At 47.2% G+C, this 23,115-nt stretch overlaps 1 protein-coding gene across 1 annotated transcript; it reads right to left on the bottom strand.

The window, feature by feature from the left end:
• Positions 1 to 3,277: 3,277 nt before the first annotated feature.
• PPP4R1 (protein phosphatase 4, regulatory subunit 1) lies at positions 3,278 to 22,206 on the bottom strand (the record flags this gene model as incomplete). Its single annotated transcript, XM_010144019.1, has 16 exons — positions 3,278 to 3,463; positions 3,867 to 4,008; positions 4,546 to 4,680; positions 4,762 to 4,882; positions 6,135 to 6,235; positions 6,671 to 6,832; positions 8,207 to 8,392; positions 8,813 to 8,908; positions 11,434 to 11,609; positions 16,016 to 16,536; positions 17,279 to 17,409; positions 18,096 to 18,254; positions 18,889 to 18,954; positions 20,700 to 20,807; positions 21,320 to 21,466; positions 22,064 to 22,206. Coding segments are annotated over 16 exons (2,558 nt in total), but the record flags the coding sequence as incomplete, so codon positions are not given.
• Between the last annotated feature and the right edge of the window lie 909 nt (positions 22,207 to 23,115).

The raw sequence follows: 23,115 nt of genomic DNA, 5'->3' as shown, positions 1-23,115 counted from the left end.
GCTCAGCCCCACCCCGGCTCTGACGCCCCCAGCTGGTGCCCAGCACCTTGCGGGGTTCCAGTGGGTTCTGCGCTGCCCACACCACGTTCCCAGCGCTGCCTCCACTCCCTTCTCAGGAGGCAGACGCTGCCTGTTGGGTCCCGCCTCCATCCGCTGATCCGATGCTGGCACCGGGGGGGCTCAGTTTTACCTCCCTGTCCCGTCACATTAATGAGCCAGGTCCGATTTTTACAGTCTACGTACTGAAGCCACTTGAGCAGGAAAGACTAAGACCTTTCAATTAAAATACGTAAATTAAACCATCAACATCAACCTCAGCCAAAACGAGGTTTGACCAAGCCCGAGTTTTCAGCACGCGGCTCTGACTCACGGTGAGCCTTGTCCAGACCACGTCCGGCTCATTTCCAGCAGCACCGATCCTCTGCCACGTTCTCTAATGCTCCTGGAGCGAGCAGGAACCAGCAGCACCGTGCTCCCCACCCAGGCCAAAGGGACACCTGACAGAAGAGACCCCCGGGGTGCTCGGTGCCTCCGGCTCAGCGCTGGGCAGGGGACAGGAGGGCAGGCTTCAGGGGAAAGGCCAAGACTAAGGGTCACTGCACCCTAAAACTCCTAATGCTGCTCCTTAAGTCATCAAGACTTGGCAGCTGACTCCTCCCTAGCTGCTCCTCCACAGCCGCCTCTGCCAGGGCTGCTCCGTCCTCCACAGCAGGAACACAGCGAGGCTGCCGGGGACAGACCAGCTCAAGGCAGCTGGGGCTCCTCAGTGTGGGCTTTCCCAAATCCTCCTCCCTGCTCAACTCCCCAGTCCAGGAGAGGAACCACAGATGCTGCTCCCCTCACCCACAGCCTAAAATTCCCCTTTGGAGGGGAAGGGGAGCTGGCAGCACAGCTACAAGCTGAGATGACCGGGGAAATGAGCAGCCACAGCAAAACCAAATGCGAAACCCCTCAGAAGCGGCAACAGTGAAAGAAATGGTCAATACAAGAGAAACGGTCCAGCCCCGCTGGAGCCTTTGTGGTCACCGTACGCAAACCAAGGTTATCTGGGCTCGGTCTTACACAGGAAACCTGGACTGACTGAAACAACCGGGGCTGCGAGATGTCTGAAGAAGCTCCAAGAGGAGTGAGCTGGGAGATGAAACGGGAACTGGCTGGTGAGGCCTGATCTGGTGTTCTGCAGATGACGAGTCGGGAACCACCTCACTTTCTGCTCAAGAAATTCTGACCAAAAGAGAAATTAACTGAGATAGGAAGCTCAAACATTTCTTCAGGGGAGAAACACAGGAGGGAGTTCACCAGGAGCCGAAGCCCCACAGTAAAAACACCTCCTGTGGCCACCACTGAGATGGGAGACGCACATCAGCCCAGACCTGCATCCGCAGGGACAAGTCCAAGCTCGAATGACTGACGTGGCACACGCTGCCAGCATGGGAACACTCCCACCAGAGTGAGCAACAGCCACCGCATCCCTCGGGCTGCAGATGCTGGGCAACACCGAGAATAAAGCAAACCCTTCCCTTTCCCCTCTCGGGAGTCACGAGGTGTCAGGGGAATTCAGGCAACTGGAAACACTCGGGAAAAACCTCAAACTCGCCCTGGAACAGAGTCTGGGAGGTGGGTCTCAGTTTTCAGCTTAGAGGTGTCCGGTCCTCTAGGGATTGTTTGTGATTTCCAAACAGGTCCCGGAGAACGCGAGGAACAGAAAAGCTGAAGAGAATGTTCCCTGACCTTCCGACCTGGGCATACAGTCGGTCACCTTTTCATATTTTCAGCTGATTTGGAAAAGAAAAAAGGGACAAGCAAAGGAAAAAACCTATTTTCCCAAGAACACGGGGAAAAAAAGCCCAGAGAGCACCTGCCTGAGGGCGAGCTGCCAGGGTGTCCAGCGCCTGGCTGATAAACCAGCACCTTCTGCTAAAATACATCAAGGAGAAGCTGCCGTGGCCGTTCCTGCCTCCTTCGGAAAAGCAGCTCCACACCCTGGAGGTTGGGTGGGCTGGAGGAAAGGTGCCGTGAGGAAGTTGCCCCTGGAAGACATGGAGGAGACACTGGATCAGTCGTTTCAAAGGAGGAAGGAAAGCAGGACTGAAGGCAGACCAAGGGCACCCGGAGCTCACCGTTTCCTCTAAACCCGGACTGAGGTGGAGGACAGAGTCACTGCGACGCCGTCTGACGCTGGAGCAAAGTTCAACGCACAACAGGGATGCTGGAAGAAGAATCTAGCAAAACCTCCCTCAGACGCGGCCAAAGCGCGTCTGGGCTGCGTGATATTCCACCGCACACGGCAAAACTCTTCACAACCATTAAGCAAACCCCTGCCCCCTGTAACAGCCACCAAAGCCTAAAGAACTGGGGGAAAAAGAAAAAAAAAGGCCACTTAAATTTCAAACTTATTCTTTTAATGTCTTAAAAAGGTCCCCAGATTGTTTTCAATCTTATTAATAAATTTTATTTGGACAAATAGAGAACAACTCGTATCACAACAGCTTTAAACAATGTGATTAAAGACCGCAGCGCTCCGGGGAGGCTCACGGGTATGTACAGGATGCGAAGGACAAAAGTTGCACCTCAGAGCCGATCATGATCAAGTTAAAAATACCTGACTTAAAGTACATATGCTAATAAATTTCCTTTAGGTCATGACCAGCATGAAAATAATTAGGACACAGGTACTCAGCAAAAGTTTTCTGCTAATGGGCACAGCAATATGCTGCATTTAAGGATTAAAATCAGTTTCTAGTTTAGTGTTAGCACTGAGCCCTTAAGAGAAATCCCAACCCCTACCTTCCCCCACGGACAGACATCCAAAGCTATTCCCCCCTCAGGGCGTGCCCAGCCAGACACCAATCAAGTCCTCGAACGATAAAAACGTTTAACACTAATACTGGAGGTTTTTCATCCCGTATAGATCGGCCTTTCCGGCCATTTCATCGATCGGTTGCTACAGAAAATACTTGCTGAGTGAATTCCTCGGGAGCCACGAGGCAGGTCTCTGGAATCACAGCCTTTCTACCGCGAAAACTGTCTGCCAATTCAAGTTTCAGTTGTTGAGGAAGACAGAAGATTTAAGGCTTCGGTGGCAAAAATAATCCTCTGAGCAGTGTCTGTCTAAAGTCAAGCTGACACAGGTACGTTGGTCTTGACTTCAAATCCCTGGTCTCAGGTTTAGAAAACATCCACCTGTTAGATCTGCCAAGAAAACCTTCCCAAGAGGTTGTCCAAGACCAACCGTTGTAGAAGCATTGGAGGATGGTGTGTTTGAAACTTCTGTTATTTACAGCGAGGTTCAGGACGTTTCAGTAAGTGGACGACGCGGTGCTCATGGCGTCATCCGCGATTTTGGTGCTGGCAGGGTGTATGCTCGCAAAATACTTGACGTCGCTGTCGTCGTCCATTTGAAGCACCATAATGGTTTGTTCCACAGCTTCTTGATGAGAGTTGGCAGAGTTGAGAAAATAGTCTGAAAGAGAAAATGCAGAGGACTTACAGGAGGAAGAGACGGGCGATGCTTCGGCGCAAAGCGCAGCACACTGCCGGGAGGTTCAGAACCTGAGGAGACGCTGCCCGCGTACGGTCAAACTGGAGGAGCTGAGCAGGCACAAAGCACACTTCTGAGTGTATGAGTGAGCTCCCCGTAAAGAACCATCCCACGTTTCACAGCGCAGCGGCTCTAACAGTGCTCCCAGAGTACAGGGCTTCCGTGGTCCTGCGGTTCAGAGGTGATGGACTCCATGAGCAAATAAGACTGTAAAAGCAAGAGCCGCCCACGCCTGATGTCGTTTCTTCTTTCCCAGCTGACTGTAGGGAAGTGGAGGGATGCAAAGACACATGGTGAGCCCAGCGCAGCCCCTTCCACCACTCACCTTTCTCTAAGAGGGTTTGCTTCAGCGTCTTTGCCAGCAGGACTCGGACATTTGGAACCCTGTCAGATGCCAAGTGGAGTAAGTGTGGCAACAGATGGACAGCAAACTGGTCCATGGGCAGGCAGTCATCTTCGCTGATGGTCTGGCAAGAAGATGGAAGCAATTGCATCAGATTTCAGCACCGCGAGGATAAACCCCAACACGTCGTCAGAGCTAACAAGCCTTACTGCCTTCACAGCGCAAATACAGTAGGGAGCACCCAAAGGTGCTATTTGAAGGCAAGAACGCTCCACCTCAATGAACAGCCGTTGTACCCCAAGGTGCTTCTCTCAGTAATCTCAAAGCTCGCGTTCCTCCCCATACTTCAGAGACCTGCCCCAGCTGCGCAGCAGTCATGTTGGCTCCCAGTCTGCACCTCTGGCCCAGCCTCCAAATTTGACCGCTCCTTGGCGCCCCAGCTAATCTCAACTCGGTTTATTTTGCCGAGATCACGTTGGTGTTGACCAAGCTGCACTAGCTGGCTAAGGAGCTACAGGCAACTCCTATTCCCTTGGAAACAAAGTTCTCGAATAGTCACGAAAATCCTGTCAACAGACAGCTGAAGAGATCCAGTTGCTGTCCCCCTCAGTTCTCACCACCACCACTCCCAAAACCAACCAAGATGAACAAAACGTTTCACCTGGCAGATGAAGACAAAAGTTTGCCGACCAGACCATTTGCGGCACCTACAGAACTTCTCAACAAGTTCATTCATGAGGTCTACCACGAAGGTGGACGTTGAAGCCATGTACAGCTTTTTAACCATTTCACTAACCTAGAAGAAACGAGAACAAAAATTATTTCTGGCCACCAACCCCCGGAAGTTTGAAATCCCGCGTTGCTTAGATGGGTTTACCAGCTTGTACGAAATCCAGCGGACAGAAGACACTTTGTCCGCGCAGAGGCTGAAGGCGATGGGCCGCAAGTAGTCATAAATGTCTCTGGCACTGTACAGGTCTAGAAGCAAGATCAGTTGCCTGCAAGATGGAAGAAGAACCAGTTAGAACCAGAAGAAACGTGGCTGTAACTGGGAGTGTGATCATTTACATGACGACACTTGCCAAACATACGGTGGGGCCACAATAAAAGGTACTGAAAAGTAAAACCCTTCTAGTTTCCCGGGCCCTCAGTTTGACTGTGGGTCACCTGCACACTTTGAATTGCTGCTTGTTCATGATAAACGCAAAACGCTGCGTGAGCTCCAAGAATGAAAAACTAGGGGAGCGGCAAAAGAACCAAGGCTGCACGTACACAGAACCCCTGACTGGTGGGGGCTGGACGGGGCTTCTGGACATCACCCGGTCCAACCCCGCGGCTAGGGCACTTCAGAAGAAGAGCCATGCTACAAGCAGCCGGTTGAACGTCTCCCTACCAGCAGGGACAGGTAAGGGATTGGTAGCTACTAAATCAAAATGACACTTCAGTGTAGCAAAACCAGTGTGACATCAGGGGCAGCTGTTAAACTGGGTCTCTCAGAAGACATCCCATAATTACTCATTACTATTAAGTTTGCTTCACCATTCCCGCTAGAGAAGCCCTGGTCGCACACTCGCCAGGTAAGTGGTACAGCCTTCCATCATCTTGGTGGCCCCTCTGCTGAACTGGTTCCAGTTTATCAGCATCTTCCCTGTGCTGGTGCAGATGCATTACTCCAGATGAGATCTAATGAGTGCTGACGAGAGGCGGCTGGTGTGTTCCCTCGATACGCTGACTCTGCTCCTTCCCTCTGCCAGCTTTCCTCAGCAACCGGACCCTTCGGAGCTGCCTCCACAGGAGCCCGCCTACCAGTTCCATGGAAAAGCCAAGGTCTGCTCAGATGAAGACCAAGGTCACTACTCTGCTACTCACTCCCTTTACTCGCCTCAAGACCTTGAGCTCCTCCGTTTCACAGTCGTGAATTCAGCCTGCTCATCAAATACAGCGACCTGAAGTCGCACTGCTAGAACACTTCTGTCAACCTCAAGAGCAACCAGAGGTGCTCTTCTCTTTGGGCAGCTTCTTTTTGACGGCAGGGTCATGTTTTCAACAGAGGGTGATGGAAAAAGACATTTCACGTCCCAACTATTTATTGAAAGGGATACACAGCCTACAGGGAATTTTTAAGCGAGAGGATAAGGACTATCCAGTGAAAAATGAAATTAAGAACATTGTTGTAAAACACCTATTCTATGATTTTAACATCTTAAAATGTTTACAGCAATAAAAACAAGCGTCCAGAAAACTACATACTCAGCCAGCTCGGCACGGAAACGCCAGTTCCTGCTGTTATCAGTCACGAGGAATTCCTGAAGCTGATAAAGATACTCACGTCTTTTGTCAAGATGAAGAAGCTGTAACGATAAATAGAAACTTAGATAAATGTCCTGGTTTGAGCTAAAACTTCCTGGTTTGAATTTCGTTAAGGATTCGAGGAGTTATTAAAGTTGTTATTACCTTGGTCCCTCAACCCTTAACAATAAAGAAGCGTAGGCTACAATCAGCAGGTAGAACACGACCTTTAACATTCAACCAATGAAACACTTATTAAAAAAACCCCTTTATATTAAAGCTGCAGAGACAGGTTAGAGCCATCAAAAAAAAATAATGCCACCCACTGTGGTGGCACCCCTGCACTGAATAAACACGCACCAACCAGGCTCTGCAGAGAAAAGAAGTTATCAGCAACACACATCTGGACCCCACGGGGAGCGACACCGTTGGAAAGCACGCCAAGAAGAGCAGCACAACACGTGCTAGTGCTTGAGGGGGGCTGAGCAGGGCCGTACCTTCAGGAAGTCGTGCAGGTGTTTGAGCACACCTATCCTGACCTCATCCAGATCCTTCAGAAAGCCGTTGAAGACGGGCACTAGATCTCCGGCTGTGAGCTGGTCTCCAAGGATGACGGCGAGTTCATGTATGGAAAACGCCAGCGTCCGCCGGACCTTCCACTGCGGAACAGAGAAATGAAGGGGTTTTATTGACGTACCATCTGAAGTGCTCTTGAGAGTCAGTGAGCGAGCTGGACTGCCAGCGAGCTGCAGAACTGAGCGATACATTCAACAGTGTCTCATTAACAAGCAAAAACACAACAGGGAAAAGGGAAAAAAAATACAAAAGGAAAAAAGGGGAAAAAAATACAAAAGGAAAAGGAAAGAAAGAAGGGGGGGGGAAAGGAAGGACAAATGACACGGCATCATCGCTTCTACTTGAGCCTCAAGGAACTAGGCAAATAGGAGTAATGAAAATATTTTAATTTTCCAGGTGTAAGCAAGGAAAACAGTGCTCCTGCCATCAGTACTGTTCCACACATTACTCTGTGCTTTAAAATATTTGGGGTCAGTTTGTCCCACCGTACTCCCTCCTCCCTCGTTTAGCTTATAAAACAGAAGACAACATTTAGCTGCCGCAGCAGGTGAGGTTTCACCCACCCTGAGTGCCCCGCAGAGCTTTTATTCACCCTAAATCGAGGGGGCACTGTCTTCATGGAGCAGCTACTTCCAATAAATCGTTACAAAAGCCCAACAGCACCTATTCCTCAGCTGACAGATACTGTTCTTCTGCCCTCGTGTGGGATTCAGTCTGAGTCCAGAGCAGAGTGGCCAGGATCTCGGGGCAGATTTGAATAGGGGTTCATTTGGCTTTACTTCTGTTTTAAGTTTCTTAGCTGGTTGGTTGTAATGGCTGCCAAAGAGTTTGGAAAATCTGAGCAAGAGCCATGTATAAAATTACTCCCTGCGTATCAGTGAGAACTGCTGCTCTGCGGGAGCAAGCAGTGAGTGCAAGAGAGGTGAAGCAGTCTGAGAATGTTTAAAAACAAATAAAAGAGCATCTCCATAAAAGGAAACAAGGGAGCACTGGCAAACAGCAGCAGAATGCCCAAGGCCACCACCTCACCACCTGACAGCAAGGAAAATGCTGCTATTTCCAGTGTTTGTTTTTAAGACACGGAGCTGCAGGGTGATGTTATTCCCTTCTGACTCGCTGGACGCAGCGGCAAAAGGTCCGGCGTGAGGCTGACTCACCGACCTCCAGCCGTGCCCACAGGGACCCACGTCTGCTCACAGCCCAGATACTCACACCGAGGAGAATCCCAACCACTGCCGGAAGATCTCGAGTGAGCAGAGATCAGAGACCTCTCCTCACGTTCACACTGGAGATCCACCTCCCAGACCACCCCATTTCCTCACCACCTGAGCACCACTCACACCCAGCTACAACTACTATCAGTGATGGGCAGCTCCACCTGAAAAGCAGAGCCACGCAACACCCCGTAACGACCATCAGAGCTGGGGTTACTCGCTGTCGTTGCTCCCAGAGCTCACCTGCATGTCGGAAGCCAGCGTCTCATAGGTGTCCTTCAGGCAGTGCCAGTTCTGCCTGCCTAACGTCAGGGCCACGCCGGGCAGGCTGTAGGCACAGTGTTTGGCAATCTCGGTGTCAACCGTTTGTGCGCGAGATGGATCGGTCATGGATAGATATTGATCCAGCAAGGCTTGAGGTACAACGTCCTACAGCGAGAAAAGGGCAGAGCATTCACGCTGTGGTCAACACATCCTCATCAGGCTCATTAACACTTGCTGTCAGAACAAAAAATCCTGTTTCCTCAATCATTTCATTTCCATGATAGCAGAGTTCCCATAGAAAATGAAACCAAGTGAAACCAGAGCCTAGAAGTCTTCGACAACCATTACCTCACATCAAAAAATACTGTCCTTTCCGATACCTAATTAAGACAGAAGCAACTGCTGAATTACACCGTTATCTCTGGAAACATGGACTGCTTTACAACTACTTCTTTAAGAGTTTACCGTATTTAATAGAAATTACAAGGCATCAGAAATGACTGAAGGAAATGCATAAGAAGTTCCCATATGCATAAAAGAATTCCACTTAGACACGTAGGAAACCCAGAAGTCGCTGTCATTTACCTGTACTTTGGATTTCCTTTCTTCTTCAGGGCTGAAACTACTGTTGGTGCTCAAATCTGAATCGTTGTGAATATAGTGAAGTGTAGAATCCATGTTCTATGAAAAAAGGTGGCGGGGGGGGAAAGTCACACAAAATACACTCAAGGATTAAACTCAAAACAAACGTCAGTGTGAAGTGCTGTCCTCAACTCAGGGCCTTTTCCTTAAAGGAACACACGTTTTAATATCAAATACTATTTTGCTACAGCCCAAAATCAAATGGTCTGTAAGACAAATCTTTCTGCTTTCCATTTCAAACACAGGCTCCTCTGATTCTTCTCCGGTTTGGGTCTTACAGAGTGGAAGTCAGAGAGGGGCACCTCTGAGACCACGCTACAGGAAGGTAACTAACACAGGGGTCATATCGCTTCCCCCCCCGAAGGGAAAACGAGGAAACATCTGTAGCAGATTTTGTTGGATTTGTGCTAGAAAAAGGCCAACACAAAGCCAGCCTCATGCTTCAGAGCAGGAACTGGTGAAGCTTATGCTGTCGCTCCCTTCCTAGAGGTGGTTATTCTGTCATCTTTTCTACCGATGAGTTTCACCATATAATATGGAGTCCCAGTGGAGCACTCATCACCCCTCACAGAGGCAGGTTAAAATCACTGTTAGCAACCACTCGAGCATCCTGGCCTTGAAGATAAGGCCTGAGATGCTACTTCAGACCTCTGCTGAGCAGCAGAGCTTTGATCTGCGATGAGAAACGGTGCTGCTGTCCCTTTCTGTACCAGTGGAGCTCCCCAGACACAAAGCACTTTGCATAATCGACCCTGAATTTCAAGGAGTACGCGATGAATATTTGAGGGGCACATCAGGCTGCTGTCTGGTAGAACAGGACAAAGGGATTTTTGCTAGATATGAGGCAAGGTGTCTATTCAGAGACACTGCAGGGTGAGCTCTGAGGGGCAACACTGAGGACATTCCCTCTCTACCCGTTGTTCAGATCAGTTTGACAAAAAGCATTTTCCAGCAACCTATAAACATCTTCAAAAAAGCCTCCAGGATACATCTATCTGCCTTGGTTTGCTTTTTCCTCTTCCACAAGCTGCTTTCATCTAAGCGCTGGGCTGTAATTTTAGTCACTGAGGTATCATTACAGGTGATGAAGAACCGGCCGAGCTGGGCGACAATCATGTATCGCCGGCACCACGGCCCACGTTGCCTGGCAGGCTTGTCCAGCAGCAGCAAGAAGGTGCAAAGACCCAAGGAAAGAAAAGATCTGCACTTGACTCTAACTAAATGTGTCCAACTACAGAACAGAGGCTCTGAAAACCATCTCTGCAGGATTTTAGTTTAAAAAAAAACAAAACCAAGAAAGATAAAAATAAGACCCTGATTGAACTAAGCTGAACAACTAAATATACTGAAGGGCGTCACAGATGGGAACATTTTTACCCAGCCATTTTTCAAGTCAAATCTGCTTTCCAGAAAGGAAGAGCTTCAGTGCAGAACCACCACAGCACTGGTGGTATTTAAGTCAACGCAATGTCTCTGCTCCTGCAGACAAAGTTCCATCTGTACTTTCTCCACGTAACGTGCACACGCTGAACTGAGCATTGCGGAGGGCACAAAAATTCAGCTTCTTGAGTACCAGACTGGTGAACACCATCTCTGAGATGCAAAATCTTTGTTGTGGCCTTACAAAAACAAAAATGGTGCTTCTTGAGGAAGAATAAAAGAGCTACCCTCGTGTCCCAAAATCTTGCCTGTTCACTCTGTTACAATGCCTGTTTCCATTCGACTCACGAATCTCTCTTTAGCATGTGGCATTACCTCCTTCAGGAGCCAATACAGCTGCCTTCTCTGCTAGGGGCAACAGGCCACTTGCTCAACAGATCACAGCTTGAGTCCCAAATTCTAGGTCACCTCTGCAACACGCTCTCACTTGTCAAACGAGGGCTTGATTCAACACCAGCCACAAACAAGGAACCGGCAGATTAAGATTTAAAAGAGTAAAACTGAAACATGCAACATGTACCAGCAACGTGCCAGGTTCTTAAAGCTTCTGTCAGCATCATATTCTGTGTAGAAAGAAAAGGCAGGAGAGACTCCTCTGAACAAACACTCCCCGAATCAGAAGGGCAGGGGGTACATTTACGCTGTCATTTACCAGTTAGCATTAGGAAGGAGTGACTGCAAGAGATCCTGGGATCAAGAAACACATTGGGAATTGGGGACAGGTTGGTTTTTTGAAGCAAACCAACCAGCCACACTTGCAGTGTTAAATTACGGTTGTGCATGAACAGCAGTACCCAAGTAAATGTCACAGTCCTCCACTCCCCCTTTGTTTTTGGGCTACGCGGTAGACCAAGAGCTTAGGTGAAAAGTTAATTAAATGTCATCTAGAAACACTGCTCTAATTAAAGAAGGTTGAAAATGTCTGCACTGGACTGATGTCAACTCCGAGACTCTTCAAAGACATTTATCAAAACTCCATCTGAAAACACCGCGTATGCAGCAGGACTCAACAAATCACTTGTCGTGGTTCTGTGTAGCATGGAAGCAAAACACTGCTCCATTACTGGAGCCCTGGAAATCCCAATGGGGAAAAAACCCAACCGCGTACAAAACTCGCTTCTTACCTCAACTGTGTCACCAATTAAAGGCACAATATCACCCACTATAGGTTTGAAGTTGTGTTGGTCATCGATGGTTAGCTCGGTCTGGGAGTCCGCTACCTTGCCGACACTGGCCATTGGCTCTTCTGGAGGATCCAAACTGGATGCTCTGAGTGCAGCAGACAACACCTCCACTTGTGCTGCAGCATAAAGAGACACACATGAGAGACTGGACGGCAACACGCCGTTAGCAAGTCCAGGGATCAACTTTTAGACGGGGACTAATGGCAGAAGAACTATGGAGGAGGTACAAATTTAAGATTAATGACTGCAAGTAAATCCCAAACAGGGGTCAATGAGCGTAGAATGCAAAGCAGATGAACACTCCACTCTTTTCCGGCATGCTCAGCTATGGCTCAATGAAATTTGTCTATAAGCAAAAACCAGGAGGAAGAGGCTGTTGTTAGGGCAGGATTATTTCTGTAAGTATCTTGGTGTGTAATAATGGTGTTGTGGGAAGTGGGAGCAGGAGAAAGAAAGGAAAAGTCATTCAAATGAAAGATGAGAACAGGTTTATTTATAAGAAAATACGTATGGTCATTAAATTCTTAGGTTTTTAAAGCCACTCTAAAGCCAGATCTGTATAGGAAGAGCAAGACCTCAGTAACTCTTTCCCGGACAGGATACTTCAACCTTCACACTCTGTCATCCGTTCTCGTGAAACAGACCCAGCAGCTCTGAGACTTGTCTGCTTGCTGCTAATTAAAACAAGCTTCATGGAGCGACGTTCCTTAGATACCGCCTGACCTAAGCGGGTCGGGCACCAGAGGCAATTGTAGCTGCAGGCGGCACAGAATGCAGGGCAGCCTGATCTGTGCTGACTCTCTCCTCCTCCAGTGCTTTCCAAAATAAGGAGGAATAATCTCCTGACCCAGTAAATTTACCCAGCCAGCCAGAAACTGCATTCCTTGTACTTTGGCTTTTCAAAGGTTCTTTAAACGCGTGTTGTGAAATTAAACGACCAACCATATGCTTGTTTTTTATCCCACTTTGCCACGTTCAGAATCTGAATTTAGAATCCTAGAACTTCTCCCTCTAGCTTTGATAGGGTAATTAACAAGAATCGAAGAAAGCTGGACTCATTTGTGGATAAACATCTGCAATACATCTGTTACAAGATGTGAAATTACAGCTCAGCGCAATCTCAGCTAGCAGGAAAAACTGGAAAGCACACTCTGGGTTCGCTGGCATCTAGGTGGAGTCTGAGGAGCAGGAGTAAAGATAATTCTGAACAACATGCAATGCTGGCTCTGTAACTGTGTCAAATTTCTGGCACAATAACTGATATTCTTGCTGTGTTACCATAATTCACCTCAACAGGAAAGAACACGGCACATTAAAAACAAAAGCAACATTGCACTAATACTTCCACTATAAACCACGTTTTAGAAAATAGTGTTAATATATATCTATATTTTTATATAAATATATATAAAGATAGAAAATGTAATAATTTTGTATAAATATCTAAAATTTAGGAATTCTACAACTGCTAAGATTAACAAAAGCTTGCTGTGACTTCACTCTCCAAGTGTTACTTCACTGACAGTAAACCTCTCTACTTCAAGGCCCATGAGAATAAACAAGATCAAGGTTAGTAAATTGTTCCAGTACTTAATCACCCCAAACCCATGTAAAATAGGTGGTCATTCCCGAGCACCTGCTAGGGCAGGAAATGCCTGTCCAATTTCCTGTTTATTCTCATTTATCAAGCAAAGAAAATTGAAAAGAATTACACTCTCCTGCACTCAAGGAGACACGACACACAGACACGGTCCAGGATCTGTGCCAACACCCTCCTGACCGAGGTGGCTGCTGCCCCTCTCCACCTCCCACAAAGATCTTCCCTGCAGCTGTAAGATCAGCAACGTTTCCCAGAAAACCATTAAAAGCAGCAGCAACGGCCAAGGCTCCCTTCTCATGCACGACACACAAACGCCTCAGAGCTCGTGGGAAGCCGGGTTTGGGGAGGAAGACTGGTCCTCAGGAGCTTCCGTCCTTGCAACACGCTTCGCTGTTGTTCTGTTTCTCCTCATGTCTCACCAAAAGACACTGATGTTTCTAAGTGGCACGTTCTCATCTTTTTTCTGAAGGACCTGCCTTCCTCACCCTCACTTCTTACTCAGAGGCAAAAGCAATGGGCTGTGTGAATGGGTACAGAGATGCAGGTCATTAAAACATTAAAATCAGGGAGTGTCTTCTCCCCTTCCTCCTCACCTACTCTTCCATTAACGACAGATTTTAGTCTGCAGGCAGCACTAGCAGCCTGAATTACAAACAGAGTTTTGAGAAGGGAATGGGATCAACTGACCCCACATTTGGGCTGGTTTATCCCTATCCTCCATTCGGCAAAGCAGCCTCTACCTGGCACAAGCCACAGTTAGCCCCAGTAACCTGAAGTCTGAGACCGTGGGGACGTCTGGCCCGTGGATGGGAAGGTCCTGTTAATAGGGATTACCCGGCAGCGCCTAACTCTGCGCAGGTTGCGCAGCTCCGCCAGCCAGCGGTCTGTCTGTGAGAAGCCAGGCTGTCTTCACCTTGCCTGCTCACTGCTCCAGCACCTCTTACTCGGATTTATCCCTTTGGTTATCCAGTTAGTCCTGGAAAGGAAGCCTTCAAGGTCAAGATTTTGGAGAGTGGGATTCAGTTAAAGCAGTTCACCCCTAAGAATGAGATTATGAAGGAAAAAAAAAAAAAATGTACGTACTATGGCAGTTGCTGGTCACTGTCAAAAAATCCTATTTGCTAGAGACCTCAGCAGTCCCGTGCCTTGCAGCACGGGTTTCAAGTTTGAACATAAACTGCTCTGACAACAGGGAGCCACACTACAGAAAACCCAGTGAGTTACAAACCTAAACACCTCCAAAACAAAAACAGCCCCAAAACCCCAGGCAACCACAAATGGTCAGTTCTTTGTATGCACACAGCAACCCCCCAGTGCTCGGCAGCCAAGACACGGGGAAGACTGGGGTACACACTGGACACACCATACTCTGGGCTGCATGAGCTTGCAGTGCCTTTCACCTGCTCCTTCCCCAGGATAAAAACCGAGCGACTCTGCTCGAGCGACTTCTTCTCAAAGACTCTTGGCACCGCTTGGGACCAGGGCTGTTTCGCAAACACACGCAAAATGAGTATTATTCTATTGGTTGCCTCAATTTCCTTATGCTTTTGTTTAAAAACATCTCCATTACCAAATCAAACAGGCGTGTTGTTAAATTCCAGCTCCTGAAGTATTTAGACCAAATCACGAGAGCATGGGCAAGAGGGGAAAACAAGTGCCCAGTTTAGAAGGTGTTTCATGGGGCTTCACTACCCAGCCTTGGCCAAGGCAGAGGCACCGAACGGAACACGAAGGTGACTGTGTTAAGACCACCCTCCCCACAGCAAAAACTGGGTTTTAAAGTTATTAGTGTATCAACCTACTAACAACAGAAAGAAGTTCAAAGCAGTAGCAGTTTATTCTAAAAAAGTTTTTCCCACTCCCAACTTGCCTCTCTTTTTCCTTCCTGTTTTATCTGGAATGCTTTCCCCTAGGGATCCTTCAGCTCCAGAACAATATTGTTCCTTCCTCAGTGGTGCCTCTGCACTTCCTGGCTGCGACACTCAAGCTTGATGTGCCTTAGGATTTATTCATTCAGCTCACAAATACCAGGAGAAACCTATCTCCAGTAGGTATGTGTGAAATAACCAAGACATTTCAGCCCTGGAGGTGCCTCCAAGGTGCTGCTCCACCAGCTGGTCACACTTGTGAAACTATTCTCCACCCTCAAAGAGCTTTGAAATGGATGATGTATAACATGAAAACCATTTATCACACTTTGATATTTTAAAAAAAAAAATCTTCATCTGCCTTATTTTGCATGATGCTAATCACAACTTAACTTCCTGATCAACTGGAACTGTTCTGTTCCCTTGTAAATACTGGTCTGTACAATAGAGACATGAAAACCTTGCCAGTTGGGGAGAGGAAGGAGAAAAATCTAAACTGCAAGTCCACGGTCTGGGAGAGCAACAGGAGAAGACAGAACAGAAGAGAGAAGATGAGCTGAGCTGTTTGAAGACCGACTGAAACCTGCGTAAATCACAACAAATTCCGATAACACAAGTTTCTGTGCCAATTATCCACCGGATATGGGAGAGTTCCCACGAAAACCTTCAAATCTTTCTTCAGCGACCGGTAGGACATGACATAGCCCGCAAAATGGATCTTCTGAAGCTCAAACCACATGCGTAATAGCTATGCAAAATTATTAATCAGTTTTTGAATATGTATGATGATTTGGGGGAAAATAATGAATATGTCTGTAATGGGGTGATACAAGCATTGGCTGGGGCAGCACACGGGGTGCGTGATTTGAGGAAGAGATCCTCACTGCACCCGGCGCTGATAAGATAAAGAAAATGCTGCTGCTTAATGCTACATTGGTGTTAGGAAGTTTTTCCTCCGAATTTTTGGTAACAGAACCATCTACTTGATTACATCATTAAACCAGGGAGTACGCCATCCCCCAACACTGCCAGCGCTTCGGTACCTTTACCATACCTTTAACATCCGGGTCGTCTATATGGGGTTCCAAATTTTCTATCATTTCTTCCAATTCTTTCCTCGTGGCCATAGGAATGTTTGAAGAGCCTGGCATAGTGAGTTCCTGAATTTCTCTATCGAGCATTATGTCAGAGGCCTGCTGGAGCTCCAAGTCAATATCTATCGCAGGAAGTGGAGTCCTCCAGAAATGGAACGAGTTGTACAATTCCTGCTCCGAAAGAGGGGTTTCCTGGGAGCACAGCCCGGCCTCCCGCAGACCTGCCGAACAGCAGCAAGGACATCGCTCGTTCTCGTCGGCCACTTCCCCGCGAGATTCTGAAGACAAAGTGCAACGGAAGGATGACTCAGTCTGGAACCCCCTTTCCCTCGGGGAGTTACTGGACACTGTGTTTTGATCTTCCATGGCATTTTCAAGTTTTGTTGCAAAATTGTCGCTATCAGTGTGTGAAGACAGACCCTCTGTCCTGTTGTGCTCATCCTCTGTCGTAACATCGTCCGTGCTCCTGACCTGTTCACTGCTGAGTGCCAAAGCAAATCAACATTTAAGAACCAAAATATATGCGTTGCAAACCGATGCTCTCAAAAATTCACACCCATGCTATCAGCTTGCCACCCACCAAACGAGACTTACTGACAGCATAGAAAAATAAATCATAGAATCCCAGAACACTTGAGGTTGCAAGGCACCTCTGGAGGTCATCTCATCCAAGGTCATCCCCTGCTCAAGCAGGGCCACCCAGAACCAGTTGCCCAGGATCGTGTCTTGACAGCCCCTGAAAATTTTGAAGGACAGAGACTCCCCAACCCCCCTGGGCAACCTGTGCCAGTGCTCCATCACCCTGACAGGAAGAAAGTGTTTCCTGATGTTCAGAGGGACCCTCCTGTGTTTCAGTGTGTGCCCATTGCCTCTGGTCCTGCCACTGGGCACCACTGGGAAGAGCCTGGCTCCATCCAGTGTCAGCTCTCCCAGCTGTTCCTCACCGGAGAGACGCTCCAGTCACTTGATTATCTTTGCGGCCCCTCACTGGACTCTGTCCAGTATGTCCATGTCTCTCACATAGTGGGAAGCCCAGAACTGGATTCAGCACTCCAGCTGTGGCCCCACCAGCCCTCAGTTAAGTAGATGAGAAATTTCAGACTTTCCTATCTACCAAGATAAATACTCAGTTTATACAGGAAAGTTCATTTTCTTCACTTGTAGTTCATACAGATGTAAAACAAAGAGGGGAAAAAAAAAAGTAGATTTAGTGAATTCTTTACCTGTTTTCCTGTGCAGAACCACAATCTTCTGGGTTTTTACCATCTTCTTCTTTGAAGTACTGGCCACTGCTGGATGGATTAGCAAAAGTTGATATGAAAGGCCCCAGAGACTGAAAAGCAGCTTGGCGGACCTAGTGAAAAGAGTCCAAGGTGAAAAAAAAAAAGCAGACATTTCACTACCACGAGCCTGACCAACGGTAAGCTCTGCATTTCTCTGCCTTTCTTATTTGTCTGTGTTGTTCATTTGCTCCTTTCTCCTACTATTTATTCTCCCCTTCTCAACAATTGTCTTATCTACCACCATTTTTACAATTTGATTTGTTCTGCTGGGCTACAACCTGCATGACTTTCCAGGGTCCAAGAGCTCACACTCTTCTGGCTCTTGGAAGCAGTCTGCTCAGAAACAAACTTAACTAGGTTTGAAGAGCAAATCAAGACTAATAATAATAATAATCAACCCACACAAAACCCCACCCAAACCAAACAACCCCAAACCCAAGCTCCACTGTCCCACTCAACTCCCAAAAGGAAAATGATGCTGGGGAAACCTGAAGAAATACAACTAAACCTCAGCTCATTTTCCAGTTTTGTTCATGGTTTTTCTGTAGCCAAGAAAAAGTTTGACATAGTTTTTCTTACATGCTGTGGTGAAAATGTGAGGGACTCTACAGCCACTGACAAACTCAGCAGTGTAAGAAGAATTTTGCTTAAGGTGTGTGAAATGAGGTGTTACCTATAGGAAAAAGCTCTATACAGAGTATGACAGTAACCCCCTTTATTTATGACACCTATTCAAGACATAACAAGCAGTTCTTACCCATCGTGAAGGATCACTAATCAAATTAATAAAAAGGGTGGACAGTTTTGTCCTCCGGACCTCCTGTGATGTTGCACAAGAAACCGCCATGAAGCATTCGGCACAGGCTTTCCTGACTCCCCACACGTTGTCGGAGCAGAGCTGGAAAAACCTTGGCAGCTGTTGAGGACATTGTCGGTTTTAACAGGCAGGACTTTATTTCATAGTCTAACTGCATCCTCTACAACATTTTAATCCAAACTCATGACATCTATCACTAAGAGAACATTTGCAAGAGCCTCTCACCGAAGTCAGGCCTCCATCCTACACCCTCGCCATCCAAGACCCTCGCTAACTCAAGGCACTGACTCACCAGCCTCCTCTGGCCCTCCACAAGTCCACACCTCCCAAGAGAAGAAAGCTTGACGGAGGATCCCGGCACCTGTTGGGCTGATTTCTGTTCCCTATCTCTGCCATGTTACCAAGCCCAGCATCACCCAACAACTCCTCAGACCGCCCAGGAGAATGGAGGACACCGACTGTGTGCTGCTCCATCCAGCTCCCTGCTTTTCCATTCTGAATTTGTATCTCTTCCCTTTACTTCACTCATTATTGCTCAGGTTCATTTCTTTTCTCTGCTTGTCTCTCTCCTTCCCGGGGGGAAAACTTGACTTCAAGCCACAGCTTTTTGAGTCTCTCCTCACTAAGCCAACAGAGCAGCTATCAAAGCATTTCAGCTACCCTCCTTCTGTACCTCGTCCAGCTCCACTACTGACTTGCATTAACAAGAACAATCCTTTTGGAAACGGCTTACCAGCATTTCTTCAGTGGCCTGCTGCCCCACCACACTGCAGATATCCCCAAAATTGGCTGCGCATACCTTGCAGACAAAATGTAAAAAATAACCACTAAGATCATGGCTTTAATAGAGCAAACAAAACTAGACAGCTTTTAAAACCATAAAAACAGGTTTCAGTGCAAACTCGGTGTCAGCTGCTTCCCCATTCCATCAGTTCCTGTGATTTAAAAACAATTCAAAATTTGTTTTCTTCATTTCAAGCTTCATCAAGCTTTTTTCATCACAAAAGAACCACCCCAGAATTTAAGTGAAAGGGAAGGCGGATAAAAAGCATTTGAAGTGTGGTCAAATGAAAGAATACAGGGAGTTATCGAGGAAGACAAGCTGTGTGATGGCAGGAGGAAACCAAAACACAGCCTCAGCACCTCGCTACCGTGATGAGGTTCTGGTTTATTCTGTCTTAACGAGCATCTGTAACTCCATTCCTGCACAGAGATAAGAGTTCAGGGGGCTGATGCTGTACCACAGTTGGTTCTCGTTTTCTTGGCTATCTACATGTAACGATGAAGAGTGAGACTCTTTGTTTCCCCTCCTCTTTTCCCCCAAAGCGCAGGAAAAGTTTTCTTGTGATTTTTGGGAAGAGAAGCCCCAACCCTCTTGGCTCCCTGATTGGGAGTGGAGACATTTCAGACACGCCTCAGTGAACAAGCGCATAAAAAGCGGGGTTTGAGACACTCCCCCAGGCAATCCGCGGCACTTCTGATTTTCCACCCCAGGACTGAGAAACTTTTCATCAGAGAGAAAAACATTTGTAGTCACCTCAAGATCCCTGAACAGTAAAAAGACTCCTTCTGCGAAGCAGGTAGACCTTCCCGCTCTGCCGATTACCAGCAGGGGTGGCTTTGGACTGAGTTTAACGTGATAAGGGGTAAAACTGGCTGTAAGTCCCCAGAACCTGTGCGAGGGGACAGATACCGATGGCGAGGGGAGAAGCAAACAGAGTTTCAGATGCTCAGCACAGAGCCTCCGCAGATGCGGGAAACTCACAAGCATTTCCCGGAGATCTGGTCCGTATCCCACTCCGCAGCGGGGGTGAGCTAGAAGCCTCTGAGTATTGCCCCGGTAAACTCAAGCCTTCTCCCAGCTACCCCGGAGGAAGAAGGACTACGTTACTGTGTGGAGGTTTGCTCCAGGAGTTGTTTCTCAGACTGAAAACTTGTGAAGTAACAGACAAAGACTCCCTTCCTTCCCCACCCCAGCGGTGCGACCACGTGGCGGGTTCTTTGTTTGTAAACAGGAGATGTGGGTCAAAATGGGGGACTGTATTGTACTCGTATATGCCTATTTATGTATTTATCAATCTCTCTCCCAGCCCTGTTTAAATTTAAATGACTGATTTATGGTTTTAATTGCATTCAGCATTAAAACACTTTCTGGTTTCACCCCCTTTAAGTTAAAACCTGTGTGTCGCATTCTTTTCCTTTGCCTAAACAAAGCCTTAATGAACCACTGAACTTTATGTAGGTTTCAGTGGGTTTACATTCCCTCCGGATCTACAAACTGACAAAACTTTTTTGGAGACGCAGCCTCATAGTTTCAAACTGCAACACTACATCATCATAAGGACAAGCAGATTCTCTGATTCTGTAATAAAGGTAGGAACTCGGGGGGAAAAAAACCCAGAGCCAACAAAGAAACCCCATAGCTTTCACTCCTACACCTCACAACTGAGGTCCAGCAGGAAAAAGCCACTGAGTCAAAAGCAAGTTCCAAGTTGATGATGCTCCTTTCACAGCTGATCCCGACCGGACGCCAACAGTTCATACCTTCCGAACGTGGAACATCCGGCAGTCACAGCACATTTCGCAAAACCGGGGCAGAACGAGTCTCTCCGTGATGTCCTTTCCCACCATGGAGGCCATTTTGCACATTATCTAGTGGCATGAGAGACACTAATCAGGGACGCTTGTACAGCGCACAATCCCCTGGCAGTTCAGTAGAGGCTTTTCATGTTTACTTTTCATTCTGATACAAGTAATTTTATTGACAATTGTGAAAAAATATTGAAAAAAAAATTCCATATGTTGAAGTGAGGTTTGGCTGCTTTTGCAGGAAGCATTTTTTTGTCACGATATAACACAGCTGTGGAAGACATTTCTCCTTTATAAATTAACTTACTAACTTGCTTGCTATTTTAATTCAACACAATAATTAGTAAGTATTAAGGCTGTGTCTAACGCAAAAAAGAAAACCATCAACCAGCCATGAATTATTCAACTCCGATGCTTGTTATTTGGTTCAGTAAACCAAAAATCAATAAAGAGAACAGGCATGCAGCAAAGACCAACAGAATTCAAGCGTTACAGGCTTTCTACCGATGGAAATGTTCCACATCCAGCACTCAGGCAAACTTCACACTCCGTGACTTGGTGGGGTTGTTACTTACAGCCACGGCTTCCGTCTTCACGTCATCATTGCTGTCTGGAGCAGTCAGATCGATGAGAACGGGGCACACTTTGGTCTCCACATCATATCTCTCTATGAGCTCCTGCTCCAACAGAACTAACAACGCTGCCTGGCTTGTTTTTCTTACCTATCAAGACAAAAAATGGAAGCAAGGAGTTCAAAGAGAGGCTTTTGTTTAAGTCTGTCTCATGTATTTTGGCAGAGTCGAGAGGACAAGTGCTCCAAAAGCACTTCATGTTTGAAGCAAACTGTGTTTGAGTCCAAGGACACCCACACGCTATAAACTAAGGCAATGCTGTTATTAAAGTGGCCACCAACCCACTCCTCAACTCACAGAACAGCGATGTCTAAAGAAATCGTCATGGCAAAGCTCATGCAATATGTGAAGAAAAGCAGCACAACTAGTTGGGCATAAAAAGGTTCTAAGGAATGTGGATTTTATTAGACAAATCCTCTTTTTCTCAGATTAACAAGCTTGGCAGACAATGAATAACTGTGTTTGTTTCAAATGTATTTTAAATTCTGGCACAATTTTGCTTAGTTCCATCTAAAGAAAGAAGAAGACTGTACAAAAATAATGATTAATAATTGAATTCGTACATGGCTAACCCCTGCCTCTCCAAAAAAAGTATCTAACACACTCGTATGATGCTAGATGATTTGGATTTAGCATCACACCGGGGACAGTCAGCTACATGATCAACTGTTTGTAAAAGACACGTACCTGGTTGTTCTGGTCTGCGAGGTATCGTACCACAATGGGCAGCAAGTACTTGGAAAAGGCGTAGGGGATTGAGGGTCTGTTCTCTTGACAGAACATCGCGATGTGAGGCACCTGTTCCATCAGCTCTGCCCGCACTGTCGGCTCTGTCAGAGGCAAAATAAAACCCAAAAAGGCACAACAGATAAGCACTGTACAGTCCTGAGCATACGTGACATCTGGGGTTACCGTAAGAGAACTGATTCACCAATAAAAGCAGAGAACAAAAGCCTATTCATTACTCTCGAGATGCAGCAATTTATTAGAACCTAAATTATAACATCTATCCCGTCCACAGGATACACATACCTCACTGAATTTTTACCTATGGTTTGTTCAGATAAAGCTTAGTGGTCTGAGCAGAACCTTCTCCTTGGAACACGTGGAATTAACATGATGCGTTAAAAATACAACCTTTTGTTAAGTGTTTTAGCATCATTTTACCATCTATTTTCTTCCTGTGTTCCATTCTGATCCTCTTATCTGACAAGGACTGGCTTCTTCACTTCTGGAACAGGGGCTTGAAATGTGTCAGGGAAAGGAGCTCTTTTACATCTCAACACATTTTTTCCAGGTGTGTGAAAACCTGCCCAAAGGCAGCTAAAAAGGCCTCAAAAACACCCTTTGCCAACCAGTAGCTGCCAGAGAGCACAGCAACTACACACTGAAAAGTCCTTCCTTGCTGAGCAGGCTTTTAAGGTGCTGGAGCACGTCCAGAGAAGAGCAATGAAGCTGGAGCAGGGTCTGGAGCACAATGCGCTGAGGAGCAGCTGAGGGACCTGGAGAGGTTTAGCCTGCAGGAGGCTCAGGGGAGACCTTCTGGCTCTGACAACTCCCTGAAATTCAGGAGGTTGGATTGAGGCGGGGGTTGGTCTCTTCTCCCCAGGCACAAGCGACAGGACAAGAGGAAACAGCCCCAAGTTGCGCCCGGGGGGGGTGAGGTTGGCCCTGAGGAACAATTTCTTCCCCGTTGGGGTTGGCCTGGCCTGGCCCAGGCTGCCCAGGGCAGTGGTGGA

The sequence above is a fragment of the Buceros rhinoceros genome, unplaced genomic scaffold, assembly GCF_000710305.1.
Source record: "Buceros rhinoceros silvestris isolate BGI_N320 unplaced genomic scaffold, ASM71030v1 scaffold7259, whole genome shotgun sequence".
Classification (NCBI taxonomy): Eukaryota; Metazoa; Chordata; class Aves; order Bucerotiformes; family Bucerotidae; genus Buceros; species Buceros rhinoceros.
The sequence above is the reverse complement of the archived record's forward strand: the minus strand, read 5'-3'. Positions and strand labels throughout refer to the sequence as shown.